General features: G+C 38.6%; 2 protein-coding genes across 4 annotated transcripts in view; both read right to left on the bottom strand.

Moving 5' to 3' along the window:
- Window positions 1–1,488, bottom strand: part of COLQ (collagen like tail subunit of asymmetric acetylcholinesterase) — a 44,633-nt gene extending 43,145 nt beyond the window's left edge. Inside the window, exon 1 of the mRNA XM_071735578.1 lies at window positions 1,287–1,488. Coding sequence (XP_071591679.1) covers window positions 1,287–1,395 — 109 coding nt within the window. The 5' untranslated portion in view covers window positions 1,396–1,488. The remainder of the gene's footprint in view (window positions 1–1,286) is intronic.
- Window positions 1,489–11,702: 10,214 nt separating this feature from the next.
- The window catches only part of HACL1 (2-hydroxyacyl-CoA lyase 1), a 20,308-nt gene continuing 13,601 nt past the window's right edge, over window positions 11,703–18,409 (bottom strand). For all 3 annotated transcript variants that reach the window (XM_071735565.1, XM_071735564.1, XM_071735567.1), the window contains 7 exons: window positions 17,338–17,421; window positions 16,884–16,985; window positions 16,613–16,767; window positions 15,031–15,189; window positions 14,633–14,740; window positions 13,875–14,061; window positions 11,703–13,468 (listed from right to left, as the gene is read on the bottom strand). In XM_071735565.1, coding sequence (XP_071591666.1) covers window positions 13,436–13,468; window positions 13,875–14,061; window positions 14,633–14,740; window positions 15,031–15,189; window positions 16,613–16,767; window positions 16,884–16,985; window positions 17,338–17,421 — 828 coding nt within the window. In that variant the 3' untranslated portion in view covers window positions 11,703–13,435. The remainder of the gene's footprint in view (window positions 13,469–13,874; window positions 14,062–14,632; window positions 14,741–15,030; window positions 15,190–16,612; window positions 16,768–16,883; window positions 16,986–17,337; window positions 17,422–18,409) is intronic.

Here is an 18,409-nt window from a genome sequence, read left to right as displayed (position 1 = left end):
GAATCTTATTATTTGGATATCTTTAAATGAATGGACTGGTCAGACCATTAGGAGTGAAATACAGTGCACTAGCTCTGCACAATGTAAAAGATTTAAAAAAACAAACCAAAACAATTTATAAGAAATCATGTATGCTGCTATTGTTATTTAGTGCAGAAGCTTATTATCTCATACAAACTACCATCCTGATCACCTTTCTCTTGTCAATACCTTAACTGTAAATTATCTAGGTCTGTGGGCACACGAGAGACATTTTAGAGAGAGAAGGACCTTGGGTCTGCAGATTCATGCCCAAGGTTGATTTTATGTACAGTCTTAAAATGTGCACCATTTGGTCACTGTCTTCATCTTAAAAACACAGGGAGGATCCCTAGGTATAGCTGACCTTGACACACAAATCTTAGTTGAACCCTCTCAGATTTGACACTGAAGGAATCCAAGATGTTAGTTAGAAGCATCTCAATTGACAGATGCAGAATAACAGTGAAGGTGGGAGATAGACATTTGCCTTAAGCTGGTGTCAGTTCCTCAGAGGAGAGATGGAGTCAGAGCTCTTGCCAACTTTCCCTTTCCTTTGCACAGAACGTGCTAAAGGAAACTCTTGCTGATGAAATGGTAAAATTTATTAAGAGGGATTTCCAGTGCCCTGGCTCAGCTGACAACTAATTTGTTTTGCCTTTGCCCAGCAGGGATTTTCCATGCAGTGGACTCTTGTTAGCTATGTAAGTCATCTGAGTATTTGTTAGTGTCATAGCCCGAGCCAGATGATGTTTATTCTGCTAACATCCAGTTGGATTCCGGCAGCACTCATTGAGGTCAGGGCTTTATTTATAGAAGCAGATATACATTGAGATTCATTTTCCTTCCCTTGCTGTAAGCTACCTAAGCTCATCCAAAATAGAAAGAAACATGCAGACATGCAAGTTATAAACTAATTGGGCCAGATCCATGAATTAGCACAGCACGGTAGAAGCCAATGGAAAAAAGCATTTTAGAGTAGCTGAGGATCTTCATTGTCTATTATTTCTTCCAGAGAAGGAAAGGGAGGGGTTTAAAACCAAAGACGATAAAACAAAACCCCAAAACAACCAAGCAACAAAAATGTCCCAGCGTGTGGCAAAGCAGCTCTGCAGTGCAAAAATTCATCCACCGAGATCTGAAACTGAAGCTTGTTGGTTTTGGTTTTTTTCCCTGATCCTGTGTTCGCAGTCACTGAAAAGTGCAAGAATCAGAGTGCACGAGAGAGTTCCAAGCAAGGAAAAGCAACGAGACTTAAAGCAATTTACCTGCTGAAAGTGAGAAGATACTGTCAACGTGTGCAGTCTGAGACAGAGCAAAGCAGAAGACAAGCTGCAGGTAAGGTCCCCAGAGAAGAGAAGGGCTGAGGACCAACATGCTGGCTGCACCCTGGCAGATCCCAGCTGAGAGGCGCAGGGCTGCTCTGGGGATCTCTCGCTCTCTACCCTCACTCCCTCTCTGCCTTGCCTGCTCTCTTCCTCGCTCTGAGATGTGTGTGTGTCTGTGTGTGTGCATGTCTCTCTCTCTCTCTCTCTCTACCCGTTCCCCCCACCCACCCCCCCTCCTTGCCTTTAGGAAGAAAGAATGCCAACCATTTCCCATTAAATCTTCTCCTTACACTAGACGTGGTTATATTTAACTCCTGCGTGGGATCAGTTGCCCCTATTGTGGACATTAGATGCTAAAAGTGGGGCATGGGGGATTCTCCCTTTGCTAACAGAAGCAAAAAGGAGCTTTGGATAATAATAATGATGAGCAGGAAAGAGAGAAATTATGAACTGGACTATAAACAGCATCCTTCGGAGCAGGCAACCAGACGCTGACGTCGAGATGGATAAAATCCCTGATGGATCATCTTCTACAGGTCACTAATTGCCTTAATGAGAGAGATGAGCAGTAACCTAACATCTGCTTATCACTGGTAGTTACAACCATTGCCTTCACTTACAGAGTACAGCTGAGGTTGGGGGATGCCATAGAGGCTTCACAAATGGCAGAACAGATCATTATTTAGGATTTAAGTGAAAATGACAGTATCACTGATAGTGCCAGACATTGCAGGACTGCAAAAAGTGTACTGACAGGGTGCAACAGGTGGCAGAAACAATGCATGTGCCACGATGGGGTGAGTGAAATGCTATCAGCTCTGGGGGTGGTGACAACCAACACACTACACAGCACTGTGGGAAGAAAACAAACCTCTGACTCTGTGAAAAGCAGCATGTGTCCTTGTTACCTGTACAAAAGCTTGGCATTTCCATGCCTTATTCCAACTGGCAGGGCTTTGCATATAAATTTCTGTCCTCAAAATAACCAGCACAGGGATTCGCTGTTCTGCCTGGGATCCAACAGGTTGCCATGAAAAGCAGAGGTATTCCCTCAGTGTGAAAGCCACCATGACTTCCTCTCTTCCAAGTTGAGATGTTTTCCACTGTTCACTGTTACAAGACAAACATGGAAATATTTTGGATTAATTACAGAATTGATTTTTTTCCATTTATGAGTTCTCATTTACAGAGACAATGATAACCCCCCCTGGGCATTAACTCCTACCAAGTACACCACTGAAAAGCAGTGATGTATTTCCACAGTTCTAGTTAAACAGTCTTGGGTGTTCCTTTCAAGACATTGAAACATATTAACAAAATCTTTCTGAATCTAATGAGTAGGAACAATCATATCTGCCTTATATATATACATCTTTAAAGAACATGCTTAATATAAGCATGATGGTTTCTAAAAATCTCTCTCCAGTACTGCAACATTTTGGATAACTGAATTTATTTTTTCATTTAATCTACCTTACTCCACTTTCTGACTTAAGTATTTGGCTATTTTTAGTGAAGATGGTAGACAACCTCTGTCTTCTTTGACCAAGATGACCACGGATAAAGTAAGTGCGATTAATTCTCTCGGCATCAGAGTTCCTGTGAAGTTTACCATGACAAGCCCTAAGTATCCAAGACAAAAATACAGTTGGTTGATTACAAAGGTAAGAAGTGGACAATGCCCACACTAAAAGCCTGCATGGATGCTGGAAAACATTGCTCAAAAAGTCAAAATGTCGAGATTTTGTCAAAAGCTTCACCTCTCAAAATGTCTGATCAACTCGGTATTAGCCAAAGCAACAGCTGAGTAATTTCAGCTCCTCTTGAAATCCTTCTGTAGTCTTTTAACAATAAAAAATCTGGTAGAAGTCTGTAGTTCAAAATATATTCTGTGTCATAAGGAAATTAATCATGCCAGTAATACTGCAAAGAACCAGGACCATGCAGCAGGACCTGTATCTTTCCACTCCTCTCTCACCCCATTTAACAATTTCAGTTCTTGCTTCTTCAGCCTAGAACAGAAACACATTTCAGTAAAAGAAGCAATATTTTGCTTGAAGAAAGAATTCTTTCACAAACCATATCCACCCTTCTGACCTGCTCTAAAGAAGACAGGAGTGAAGAATATAGCTTTTCATCACAAGTATGATTGTTATATTGGAAGCAGCCAAAAGTGATGCAAAAAGTCAGAGATACTTCTGAGTTAAAAAAACAACTATAAAACAAAAAAATCCCAACAAAAGACAGTTTTGCAGTCGGTTCTTAAGCTAAGATTTTTACTCCATTTTTTTCAGTGAAGGACCCTAATTAAAAATGGGTATTTTGTAAAAAGTCTGACTTTTTAACTCCATCACTCAGCCCTGCTTGACTTGAACTGGGTCTCCACCTGAACTGTGAGAAGGAAGCTCTGCAGTCAAACACCCTGCTGTGGAAAACACACCATCTTCCACAGAAGACTAGAAAGGAGATGTTTGGACTTCTATTTGAAGAGATCTCTTTACCATGATGTAGCTGTAGTTCATCAGCTTGGGATCACCACCAGGTCAACACAAAGGAGTGTTCTCATGCTCAGGCAGCGAGCCAGGGCATGTCATGGTGCAAGCATTAATTTTTGTGAGGTGCCTTAAGCTGCTGGCAAGGTTCCTGATGGTTTTAGTGGGAGAAGAATGAAGTCCATTTGAAATAAAACTGACAATAGCTGTGGGCTTTCTCCTTTTGGTTTGGTCAGGTGGCAGCACAGACAAGTGACACGCTGTGCTAACTGGTGCCCCACACCAGATGACAAGGATGTACACCTGGTTCCATGGCTTGGTTCTGACCTCTGTGGCATCTGCACACATTGAGAGAGAGGATCCTGAGGAGGGGAAGTATCATGTAGCAGAGTGAGTCTGACATGGTGTGAGAAGCCTGAGAGATGTGTGCTTTCCAGGCCCCTGAGCTATCCATCATCCGTGAACTTGCTCAGCCAAGCTCTGCAGTCCTCCAGCTATTCCCATGGGCCTGCAACACCAACAGAAAGCTTCTGCTCCCTTCAGAGAGCTCTGCACCAGGTGGTTAAAGGCAAAAGCTCTGAGATTAAAGATAAGTCCTTGTCTCTGTCAGACAAATAGCAGTTAGTAACAGGGGAATTTCTTTCTTCCCCCTGTATTCACTGCAGCTGCTGTTGCTGGTGTAGTGAAAACCCACATTAATAATGACTGCGTGGTCCAAACACTGGAGAAGATCCCATAAAAATTTGGGAATTAAAATATTTTTTTAATTTTTTTTTTTAAATTTTGCTATGAAATTACAGATTTGCTAGAAACAGAGGAAGTGTTTCTTCCTGTATAATTCATACTCATGTCTTACCTTAGATTGCTACTATGGCACCAAGAGTAGATTTTATCAAATGGATATATACAATGGCTTCAGCAGTATTGCTATTTCAGATTACATCAGCTTAAGAAAGAAAGAGCAAGTATTTATACTCTGCCATTTCTGAGTCTTGTAAAACACCGCAATGACTTAAATATGAGAAAGGATTTTGAAGGCTAGACTTGAAAAACTTATTCCCCTCTGAGAACTCCAAAACTCCAAATGTCACCTGCAGTTGATTATTCAAAGATCCCTGAAGTTTTATCAGAGGGAATCAACTATCATTTTAAACTGTTTGAGTAGATGCTATAGCAACTAAAAATGTCAAAAGCCAACCAATACACAACAGTAACAAAAAAGAGTCTGTGCAGTTTGCCTGCTCAAGTAGCTGTTGCTTGACCTTTTCAACCCAGAACTGAATGCTCAGAAGCAGGTAGAAGAATCTGCTGATGATCCTACATGTAAACAGAATTTAGGAACCTATCTTTTTTTGCAAGAACTAAGGAACAGATGTTAAAAAGAAGGCTTATTCCCAGCCCTATCCACTTTTGGTTATCAGATCCTTCATCAGAAAACCAAAGGGAAGTTAATGTTAAAATACCATCAATCTCAAGGTCCTATAGGACCATGGCTCTAGTTAGAAGGACAAGGATAACCAAGACTTTCTAGTTCAGAAATCTGAAAGCTCTTCTACTGAGTGGGGCAAAGGTAAAACAGCAACCCAGTGTTATTACAATAATTCAATAACAAATTATGTCTGCAAAGTAGTACAGAAGAATTCTGTTCATTCAATTAGTGCAAGAGATGGAAAAGAATATTAACGATTATGTTTTCCTTATTAGTTAGTTACTAGCAACAGTTGTGTTTCACAGTAAAAAACTGTGCTGACATTTGCACATCTGAATCAGTTACATGTAACATTTAGATTTAATATTTTGAAAACATAGCTAACATTACTTTGGAAGATGGTATTAACCACAAGTAGAAAGGCAGATGCTGAAGTAAAACCATGGTAAGTACAGAAAAACAATTAATAGCTTCACCATCCCCTTACTGGCATATTTAAATCTAATTCAGAAACTCATATAGGAACAGACTCATCAACTGTGTGATGAAATAAATTCAACCACACAAGAAAGTTCTGGCAATTGAAAGCTCCATTGATGTCAGTCCCCCAGCAGGGTACCAGGTCACAGGGCAGGTGGGCAGCTAACAGCGAGCTGGTGCTTCTAAGTCTTCAGCTTGCCCACTGGATGAGCAGGGTGAAGGGCAGGACACTGATGTTCTGGTAATGTCAGGATTTCAAAAGTGAGCCTTTTTTGCAAATTAGCAACTTACTAACCTTCTGATCTCCTCTTTCCTCTAACCCCGTATTTGCAGAAATGCGCAGCTGGCTACAGCATCTGATTTCTTGTTGAGCCTTTCAGAAGTCGTTTCCTGAGCAGCCCAGCTCTCATCTCATTTTTAGAAAGCTGAGCTTCAAACTCTAACTTTGCACCTTTAAACCTATTTCAAAGGCTCAGTCCTTCAGGTTTTTTTCCTACTATGAGTAAACCCCACATATCCTTTTTTTTTTAGTTCCTTTCTACTGATGATAAGGGAACAAACTACACTGTAAAAGAGTGATTAAAGATTACAGGATAATGCCAAGTGACTTCCACCAAAGCCATCAGAAGAAAAAATCTGAGGCCTTTTAATATTTGAAGGCACAACAAAATAGAACAATTTAAAAACAATATGCAGCTGCTGACCTTCATAACATTACTCATCTTCCTCTTCTCAGTTTATCTGCCTTTTAGACCTTGCCCTTCAGATTGCAAATCATTTAGCAACCACTGTGGGATTGTATAAAATTTTGCACAATTGCAGGGTGTGAGCAGCAGAAATGTGTCCATACACATAATGCAGCAGACGTGCAGGGAGTCTATGCTGTGAAAATCAATATAGGTGGGAAACTCATGGACTTGCTGAACATGTGGATCAAATGTGAGGAAAGTCTGAAAGCTCCTCAAGATGTACAGGTAGTGGATGGCCATTTTGTGGATATATAATTATGTGTTCTGATTGTGCTTTACCTACTGAAGATGAGCAGACTGCCCTGCAGGACATGTGTACAACACTTACCTTGTTGGATGAGATGCATTCACCACACACATCTCACAAGTCTGCAGAGAATCAAGAAATACATCCAGGATTGACAGGTATTTGGAAATCCTGGACAAACATGCAAAATCCTAGAATTATCAATTATTAATAGAAAAATTTTCTATTGGAAAAAAAAAAAAAAAAAAAAAAAAAAAAAAAAAAAGAGGATGCCTGTGTGTACAATGGCCAGAAGAATGGCAGCCCTGGCCAGCTGAGAGCTACTTACCAGTATGAGAATGGGTAAATAGACTTTAGCAACCTAGGGTGGTGAACCACAAACAAGTTACAGCTGTAACTCAGTCTGTTCTTGATATTTACACCTACAGGAGATGAAAATGGTCTTCAGGGTAATTCTTTCACCTTATTTTCATTTGGATTGTCTCTTGTTACTTACTTCTTTACTTGTAAAGGTCTGCAGAACTCACCATCTGCACTAGGATTCTGCTGGAGGCACAGAACAAGAATATATCAGCAACTGGGTCTCACAACTTAAAATTTAAGTGATTTACCATCTGGCTTGCCAGAAAACCCAATCAATTAAACACCAAAAAGCACAGTTTTCTTTTTTCTTCTTTGTGAAGATTCTTGCTGGAAAAAATATTAACATTATTGTTTTAACGCTCACTCTGGTCTCAGAACTCTGCATTCTAGAGAGCTTCATGGATGCTGGCAACACAGCTCTGAGTGTTTGTACTGTACCACAGACCATTAAGCATTAAAGTGGAAGAAAACATGGATCTGAGCACCAGAGCATACACACCTTGCTGAATGTCCCCTAACATAGACACTGTAGCCTTCTGTAGAGCCTTCTGATCTGATGAGTGGCCAAAACACCACTGATTAGGAAAAGATTTAATCAGAATGTAACCTGAAGAGGTCAGAAGACTTAATCATGAGTGTAAACTCAGGCATGAAAGTAAAATCAATGAGGTTGCTCCTGAAATGATGTACATGGGTGCCATTATACATCAGGGTCTGAAAAAGCTTCAGATGCCTTGTCTTTAAAATAGCATGGTATCAGCTTCCAATGCCTGGGTTCCCTCTCTCCTCATGGTTACCTCTGGACAGAATGCAAAACCAGAAGCAGAGCTGCTGATCCCACCTGGGGAACAGCAGTAGAGGACAACACTCATCTGTTCATCCAATGGCCTGACAAAAGAAATACCAATCAAAAGCTGGGTATGACTACAGGAATAGGTCACAGCAGAACAATAAGAAGTAGCAGTATGTTGCCAGATTTACTTTTTTTTTTTTTTTTTTTTAAGAAAAAAAAAAAAAGCAGATAGATAGCTGCAAGTGCTGTCCATGACACCACAGCAAGCAGAAGTCAAAGACACATCTCTGGCATCATATCTGTTGGGCCCCATATCTGTATTTTAAAGCTGCTACATTTTTTGTAAGCCAATGGCTAATGCCATGCTGATTTCAAGGGGTGCTGGGTCAGGTTATGGGTGGTGAGGCTTTGCCTTTTTACAGTGCTTGCTTCAACCTTTGAAGCCCGGGACATGTTCTTCCTGCAGCAGCATACAAAAAAGCTGGGCACTGCACATTGCCCAGTCATCCTGGTATGCCAGGGTTGTCTTCCAAACACAGGCTAAGAGCTGAGCCTAATCAAACCAGACAGATGCATTTTCCCAGCTCCCTTTGCAGAATTAGGGAGTTGTAATTAAGGCAGCACTAGCATTTCTATTACTAAGTCCTACTTTTGAAGCTTAAAACATCTGTATTGGGATGAAAACTTTTGAGAAAGAACACCTATTATGCTAAATTCAGAACTAAATATTTCACTAAGTTCAACTGCATAGAACTAGGAACAGCACTAGCTGCTTACCTGTGATAACTTAAAACCCCTGGTAGGGCTGAAATATTAATTTTTCCTAATATAATTTTTACTTATTTTCTGAGCATTTGAATAATATCCCTGTTTTTGTAAAGAAAGGGCTTGGCTAATGAGGGTTTAACACCTAAAATCCCAGCCATGTCTCTTTGCTGTAACAAGGATGCCGTGCTTTGGCTGAACTTGAGACGTGCCTGCAAGTCCACCAGTATTGGTATCACCACCCCTCAGGGGCAAGATCTATAAAATGCCACATGTGCACATTGTCTTAATGACTAATGCCAAGGAGACAGACGACAGGTTCTCCAATCACTTTAAAAGCATATTAAAAAAACCCAAAGCAGTTGGCACTTTTTTGATGCACTGACTTCATCAGAGAGGGACTTGGATCCAAATGCTGTGGATGGAGTTCTGGCTTGGATGAGTGCCTGCCTGTATGTTGACACTGCAGGCACCACTGCAGCTGCAAGGTGATGCAGAGGCATGGAAACCTGTTGTAGGGGGCTGGCCTGAAGAAGGAAAGCAGGAAGGAAGGAGGCCTCTCTGACCAAAAATTTGGTTCTCAGGTAGGCTTGCAGGTTACACCAAGTTTCATGCTGCAATGGCTACAGATAGACACTGAACAAAATTTATGCCCAGAAATAGCGATTGCTTTCTGGAAGCAAGTGCCAAAAAAACTTAACTGTGTAGACTGGAGGTGTAAAAAGGCTTACATGAATCTTCTACAATCTTCCTCATCTATAAGTACATCTTCCTCAACACTAAATACCAGAGGAAATCTCCCATCAGTTATATGCAACGATGTTCTAAGCTGCTGACCTTCATGCACCCACGGTCATTTACACAACCCTAGATGCAGTACTAACCTGATTCTCCAAAACATAGCAACTCAAATCCTGTCCTCAAAAGAATCTCTTCTCTGAATAGAGTTTAGATTTTGACCCAAGGTATTACACAGCTGATTGCTAGTTGGATTGGTCATCAACTGTAGTTGCCAAAGTGAAAAAAATCTGGATTAAAATATTCCATGCAACATTTTAATGAGTGTGCTTCCTTATCTTCTCTATCACCCCCTTGAAAAGTTTGTTGAAAACAAACAAATAAAAAATTAGAGTACTGACTCAAGCAAGCAAACTGCCATACTATTAATTTAGATTACTTATTTCTCCACTATTTCAGGAAACCTAGAGATTCCTGGAAAGAACAGACACTGAAATAATTCTCATTTATTTTAGCATGTGCCACAATTAACTGGAAGGGTCTGCTTCACTAAGGGCCTCTTTAAACCTTGTCCATCTGTTTTCAATCAGATCTTCAAAAGAAACAGCTATGTCTTCTGCAGAATAGCTGTTTCTTACTCATCAAAATATTGTTAGAAGTGAATAAATCAGAAGCCACACTGCCTGTATGCCATAAAGACAATCAGCACTGATACCTGGTCTGAGCTCAGCACATCACTGAGGAGGGGAGCACCAAGTACTCTTTTTTTACTAAGCAGAGACATCAAGCTCTTCAAATAGCATAAAAAGAGCTACAATATGGGGATTTTGATTCCAACATAAAAAGGAATGAGGTCAGATTTCTTAACAGGACTTTAATTCCAGCTTACAGCCATTGCATGCTGGTTTCTTGGGTAGAGTAGCAGGCCTAAGATGCATTGCTGCTTGTTTTAAGTGTACTTGGGATTTTGCATGTGTGCTTAAAAACAAATCTAGCCAAACCAATTATACACCCCTTCCTCATCCAGATATATCCTTGAATGGCCTAACAATTGAAGGCAAGCATATATGACATATACCCAAATGTTCACAAGGCAGACAGCCTTTAGAATTTACTGCAGACTAAAGGTGAAACAACTAGGAAGAAATTAGTAATTACTGCAATACCAAGAGGCTGTAGGTACAGGTACTCAATACCTAAAAGCATTTTTTGAGGTGCTGAGCTGGTGACAAACCTTCTTATTCCTTTTACGTGGTCAATTTGTTGCAGCTGCTGCTGGTTTCACCTGCAATCCTATAGCCAGATCTTCTCCTGTACTACTTTTCCTGCACCACTACTTGGTCCCAGGTTCCAATCCCTTTCCTGCTGCAAGTGTTCTCTCTTTGAAAAGGACAAGTGCTGCTGAACTGAACTTCTGGGTTTCCCAGCCACGTGAACTGAGCAGATCCTTGTAAGGAAAGCTTTCACAGAAACTAAGAGGAATGATTGGTGGAGGTCACCCACAACTGGCATAGCAAAATATAAAATATTCTTCATTTACCTGGAAGGCACTTTAAGGAAAAAAAGACTCAGAATTGTGCCTTTAAGTGTAAACACTTATTTTTCCTCAGTAAATTACACTGTACATCACAGCATCATCACTCATTTTCTTCCTCTTGATTTTGGGGAATCTGTTCAACACCTTTAATTCTATGCTCTGGCTTTGAAGAAAAATTTCCAGCAGGCTAAAGCCACAGGGGTCAGCATTGATGACATCTGTAATTTTTTGCTCCTTTGAATAAAATGAAGGCATTTCAGGGATACCTTGCTTCTGCCTTGTATCAGAAGCTGTCTTCTTTCATGTAAATTTCATCTGCCTAACACTTAGATACAAATCCATGGTGTTAAACACAGTATAAAGCAGACAAGCTATGTAAACATAATACAGATTTCACTCTCCTTGGTTTTATATGGAAACTGTGCACTCAAGTCTCAAAACACCTCATCATTACAATGTAGAAATTTGTATTACTATTTTTGATTTATTTTTAAATTTAAAATTTATTTTACCATACTATTTTAAAGCTAAAAGAAATGCTCTCAAAGCTTAATAAAATCCAAAGTTATGTTATCAGTTATGTTATTGCCTCCCCACAGTTTAAAACTCTTAGCTTTCCATTTTCCAGGTGTCTTGACTTACTGCAGCAAATTGTACATATTATTGTGATTATTCAACAGCTTTTCATAAAAATCCATTGAAAACTGATTTCCAAGCGCTGACAAAATGCTGACAAATTCAAATGCTCTCATTAAAGGAGAAATGGTATGAAAATCACTTTTTATTATTTTTGAAATATAAAACAATTTCCCCATTTGCTTATCCAGTGCAAGTCATCTCCCTTGTGGTCAGCCCCAGCATTAACTCTTTACATCATCATAATGGATTGTGTTTTATCTCAATTTTTGAGAGCTAAATGGAAACAAAAATCAGAGAACAGATCCAGTACTGTTCCACATTCCTTGCAGAGTAACCCAGAGAACACAGCAACTCCAGTGTCTCAGCAGCCTTACACTCATTCCATGAGTTGTATCCATTCTATGGATTTCATCTTTTTGCACTCAGGGCTCCTAAGGGCATTCATTACCTTTCTTGATTGAAGCATTCCCAGTGCCACGTGGCTATTCCCACAAACATAACAAGTAGTGGTATCTCTAGTCAGACTCTGGTGCTCTTCTTGCTCATGTCAGGTACAATCTTTCTGCACCAGTGTGCAGACATTCCTCTGCCTAGCAGTAACCCACGGCCTCCTGCCAGTGCAAGAACTAACAAGCCAAGATTTTTTGCTACAAACTTAACTGTAGGACAAGGTTCTGTTACCTGGGCCATACAAGTGCATTCCAAAAGTTAACCAACACTTAATGTCAATGGAGTAATAGACCATAAAACAAAATCAGAGCCAGTAGTTTCTGTCAGCCATGATAAAAGCAGAGAAAAAGCTACATCACTTACACTCTGAGCTCTAAGATTGTCAGATGCAACAAGAGATGAAATAAAGAACCTCAGGGAGACCAATTATCCTCTTCAGAAGTTAGCTGAGCATCACAATCAGTGCAAGTTGAGCACTGAGTTTCTATACAGTAGGTACATTGTACAAAGAACTGAATGATGGTGGTTGCTTTGTGATGGCAGCCAAACTGAGCATTCAGCTCCAGCCTGTTTCTTTTAAGTGAGTATTTTTTTTATTTTGGTCTCTTTCTCTTGTTAGTAGTGTGGGTTTTTTAAATGCTTCCCATCAGAAAAAATTATGACCCTGGAAATGTCACTAATAAATCCTATCCTGTTTTCAGTGTATAGGAATGATACTGTCTTTGCAAAGAGAAAAGCTTCAAGCAAAAAATGTGTGATTTTTTTCCCCTGAAAACATTGTTAAGACCCAGTTAACAAAAACAAATGTAGCAGATGGAAACTCAGTCCTTAAGTCTATATCTTTAATACACTACTTCTACCTGCAGTAGAGGCTGAAAAAACAGTCTGTAAAATTATGAAGTGCCTCCGAATCCAGTGGGGGCTTCAATGCATGAGGCCAATCAACACTTTTTCACAAGATTCTTCATTTTGGTCCTTACAGGACTTTAACAACCACACAGTGCTGGGTGGTCAGTTAAAAAATGAAATTACTATGATTTAAGACTTCAAAAGACTTCCATGTTTCTGTCAGTATAAAACCCTCAGCTTATTCCTTTCATGCAGAACACCCAAGATTTTAATTCACAAATCTTGGTGGTTATGACTGAGTAAAAGAAAAAGTATGCCATTTTACCATCAGTGCTACTGTAAAATCTGCTACAAGGCCTGGTATACATTAATAAATGTCTTGTTCTTCTCACAATTACTTAATTCCAGCATTTAAAGATTCCTCTAATAGCAGTTCCAAAATCCCACTCTGTTCCAATGCTTAGGTATAATAGAGTTGTACTGGTTCCACTTCTGGAAACCAATTTAGTTTTGCTTAATGCATGATCCTGCATTAAGGTCCATTATCTTCATCATCTGCTACAGGTTAGAACGAGTCAGCCAGTGAAATTCCTGGAAGCACAAAAAAATAGAATAAAACCTCATATCAGAATGGACAAGCAAAAGGAACAGAATATAAATATGTATTAATTGCCAGAGGGAATCTACAGGAAATCAGGACTCCCCCAAACCACTTTATTTCATTTTGTTGGGAATGGATAGGAACAACTGTAAATTCTGGAAACAGTCATTAAAGACATTACTAATAGCCAACAGGAAAAAATAAAAACAAACAAACAAAAAACAATGAAAGAATATGGCACAGAGTAAAAACACCCATTCTCCTATCTCCCAAATCTAAAGACAATCTTTCTGACCTGCAGGTCTTTCTACTTTCTCTACAGTTTCAGTGCTACTTCCTGAGCGTTTCAAAGGCTTGACAATATGAAGGCTGCCCAAAAAAAGAATTTATACATACCTGCTTCTTTCTCTCAGACTGTGGATCAATCATTACATTTATGAGAGAAGGTGTTTGCTTGTCAGCCATGCTTGCTTTCAGAGCATTCTGCAGTTCTTCCGGTGTTTTAACAAAGTATCCTTTACCTCCAAATGCAGACATAATTTTCTCATAGTGTGAATTTGGCAGAAGAGAAACAGGAGGTACACTGTAACAAAGTGAAAAACCTCTGAAGAATTACCAGGAAGAACTGCCACTGACCTTAACTACTTCACTGCTGATTTTAAAGTAGAAGATGATTGTAATTGTGCTAGCCTGATGAATTCCTCTGGGCTGGAAGAATTGTGTTTCCTTTACCACTTCAGCTATGTTTACTAATTTTCATCTTTTGGAATAGAGCCTCGTTCTCTTGATACAAACATCTCAGCTGCAGAACCAGAAGCCCTGTGTAAACTCTGAACAGAGGCTTCAGAAAATTTTGGAAACTATCATAATTTTGGATGTTAGCCCACTATGAATTCTGTACTGTGTGGCCTGAACTGCTGCAGGAACCTGAGACAACCAATAGCCATCTCTCTGCAGCACTGTTGTATACACAATAGTCTTGAATTAGGTTGGTTGCTTGTTTTTCATAAAACATTCTTCATATGAACTTAGCCTAGAACAAAGTTCTCTTCATGAAAAGGTTCAATCTGGATCACAAAGTTTTAGAGATGAAGAACATGAGCATTTTGTTCACTTCTTTCTGAATTAACAGGACATACTCTGAAGATGCTCACCATGTAGCAGGATCTCCAAACTTTAACATCTCCTTCCAAGCATCTGCATCCAACCCAGTGTAAATCCCATTGTTGTTTACTACAATAATCAGGATTGGCAAGTTGTGTCTACAAAAAAAAAAAAAATAAATAAGGAAGAATTGTGAAATACTTGCACCTTTTGTGAGGTATTATAAATGTTACTTTTCCTTAAGAGGAAAAAAATAATTTAAAAAAATCACTTCCACCTGAAACATCATCTACTCATCACTGGCAATGCATTGAGTCACAACAGCATAAAAACTACTACGCATATTTTTTGGTTTGGTTTCATACATTTTCAAGAGCATCCTTGGCCTTATAGTTGCATTGATCCTGGCAATATATGAAGAGATTCTTCTTGACCAAAAATCAATTACCTGCAAATAGTTTCCACCTCCATCCCAGAAAATCCAAAAGCACTGTCTCCCTCTATGCAGATGACTCGCTTTTCAGGAGTTCTGTCCTTAGCCACCATTGCAGCTGCTATAGCAAAACCCAACCCAACTCCCATTGTTCCAAAAGTACCTGCATCAAGCCTAAAGGGGAGAAGGCAGAATTACTGTCTTACTATCTCAAACTTTTCAGCTAATCCAGGGTAACATACTTATTTTTAACAATGTGCCATATAGTATTAAATATTGTTTCATAAACAGTTGGTGTAAAGAGATGCCAAAGGTATAAACTATTACAAACATTTGATAAGACTACAAAAGTTTGAAGTGATATAAACATACTGAAACTCTAATTAAGAAGCCTTATGCACTAGTTCCACAATAAAGAACTATTCTTGTATGCTTTTAGCTTGCATATATATATTGCAACAATATTTCAAAACCATTCCATTACTGAACAGATAGATAGACAAGAAATCTTTCCATATTTAACTCCTCAAAATATAAGCAGAAGTCTGAAAGCCATCAGTTAAATACTGCCATTCCAACTTGAGTTTTCTGTTCAACTTTTGAAATCAAATTGAAAGCCATAATTAAGTTAGATCATTTCACTCAGAAGCTCATAATGGATACAGAAGTACCTAAAGAACTAGATTATTCTAGGGTTAACTTTTCAAATTGGCTTTCAGATATACACAATACAATTTGAAAAGGCTACCATTGACATAATTGTATTCTTATTTTAAACATGGGCAGAAAATGCAAACTCTTTACCCAACTTTACTGGAAGTGTGGGGTTTTTTGTTTATTTGGTTGGGTTGTTTTTGGTTGTTTTTTTTTGTTTATGAAGAAGTATTTAGGTTCATTTAGGGCTTCAGTGCTGCTTTCACAAGAAGGCACAGGCTTCACAGTTAGATTTTAAGTCTCACCTCAGACAGAACTTGCTTCTCCTTCTCCCCTCACTTTCAAGAAACAATGCTTAAATCCTTCTTCTATAAAAACTAGACAATATACTTGAAGTGACATACAAACACTACCAAATTTCAGTACCTACATTTTAGGCATGCAGGTTTACATGAAAGAGTGTGGGATATGTAATGAAATTTCATTTTTCAATAATAATGAAAAATCAGTTGAATCTTTGTAAGTTCTCTATTTTTAAGTGTATTTCAAACGAAAAACTCTTCATATTAATTCTTTTCAATGTGAGAATTCCAATGATTGCTTTTCTTTTAAGTCAATATTTACCACAGACCCCAGCACATAAAATAAACACCCAGATCAGGGAATTCCAACATGATGCTCATCACTTGCTTTCCTCAAAAGAGTGCAAAACTATTACCATTTGGCTGCAGAGCACACAGACAAATCACAGAGACAGGGCATCAGTACATGAGTGGAAAACTTCCCTTAACCCCTCTCCCAGAATACTAAACTTGTAATTTTTTTATTCAGAACTTTAAAAAAGGATTATAAAAATTTTGTACTATCACACATCTCAGCTAAGTGAAAACATTCATAGCTACATCTAGCCTGCTGAGTCAGCACAAGAAAGAAAATACCACACCTTTGACGGGGATAGAAATTTGGAAGCATAGTTCGTCCAATATCCATGGTGTTTGCTCCCTCACTCACTATGATGCAGTCTTTGGGTATAAGTTCTCTGATGTGATGGAAGACTGTGTAATAATTCATGGGCAGGGTTTTCTGTAATGCTAATCCCTTAAAAAGAAGAGATACTCGTAACCATGCATAGAATCTGTAATACAGTGCAGAATTTGACTATGCATTGGTACCTGGTAAGGTGAGAAACCTCTTTTCTTTAACAGAAACACTACCTTTGATCTTTCCTCATTGCTCACAATTTTCTCTCTTAGCCGTTTCCACCACTCTGAATTAGAAGGGTATTTCAATGGTTTTTTGCCAAATTCTTCCAAGAGCTGGAAAAACATTAAAATGTTACCGAGATTTCTTTCAAAATGTTAAAAAACAAACAAACAAAGAAACAAAGCACCATCACGGGCATAACATTATCAAGAAAGATCCCAGCACAATCACAGTAAAACTGATCAGAATCTTCAGCTTTTAGTTTGGGAATAGACTGGATGCACAGCAGGAATATGTTGCCTGAAAAATGGTTTTCCTTGAACAGGTTGGGGTTTTTTTTTTTTTTTTTGTTTCTTCTTTATTTTGTTGGGATTTTTTGTTTGGTTGGGGTTTTAACTGGTAATTCACTTTATATAAACAAAAAAAAATAAGGTCAGAATAGGAGAACATCTGATATGACATTACCTGCTGTGTCACAGAGTTTATGTCACCTAATAAAGTTGCAGCTGGCCTCACATTATTCCCCAGCTCCTCTGCACAAATATCAATCTGGATTTCAAAAACAAAGACTACCATTAACTCAAAGATATTAAAGAATTTTTTTCAGTTTAAGTGAGGAACTTTGTCTAGCAACATCTTCAGACCTTGCTCTGGCTGTACACACAACTTCCTTTGCCTTTCATTGAAATGACATTAAGAAATGCTTTATTCAAAGTCAAATCCTATAGTACATCCCTATTTTATTAAAAATCATATCTTTAACATTGACTGCTCCTTTAAAGCTTTTACAGAGAGTATAGGATGTTATTAGAATATTAAGGAGAAGGTGGTGATTTTAGTGACAATTATACAAGAACTAAAAATCTAGGCTTAGGTACACCCTTAAAGCCTATAAACAGACATAAATTTTCTTACAGAGAAAAGTTTGTGTGTATTCCTTGGCAGTAAGAATTTGACTAGTATGAAGAAACTGAGGAATAAATCAAAACCACTGAAGGAACTGCCCCACTTTCTTAATCAGTGATGTACAAGACCTCTGAAGTTACATGGAATGCTAACCAGGTCACATAGACTATGAAGTGAATTAGTATTTTAATACTAATCCTTGACAGTGAAAGTACAACAACTCTTAAGATAGAAAAATATTTTTCTTGATGTTCTTTAGAAAAAGGAAACACAAAAGATGAATTATTATATAAGCCAAAAGGAATCCTAACTTAAAAAACTGTTATTCCTCTGGAAAAGATGCAAAATTTGAAAGCTGAGATTATGTCCCAGGTCACTGAAGGCAGGACAGTCAGAACACTGAATCAACTACTACTCTTCGATCACAGACAAAGGGAAAAGATTTTAAGGATATAAACAGGATTTTTAAGGATATAATCTTTCCATGAGATAGCAGATCACCAAATATATTTTGTAGTTAAACAACCTTTTTTTCTATTTTCTTAATAACATTCCCAGTGACTGAGCTTTTATAATCAATGACTCAATCTGGAAGTAATTCTTTGTCAAAAAAATCCAACAGAAAGCAGTT

The sequence above is a fragment of the Heliangelus exortis genome, chromosome 2 (genome assembly GCF_036169615.1).
Source record: "Heliangelus exortis chromosome 2, bHelExo1.hap1, whole genome shotgun sequence".
Classification (NCBI taxonomy): domain Eukaryota; kingdom Metazoa; phylum Chordata; class Aves; order Apodiformes; family Trochilidae; genus Heliangelus; species Heliangelus exortis.
Note: the sequence above shows the minus strand (reverse complement) of the source record. Positions and strands in the feature narration are given on the sequence as shown.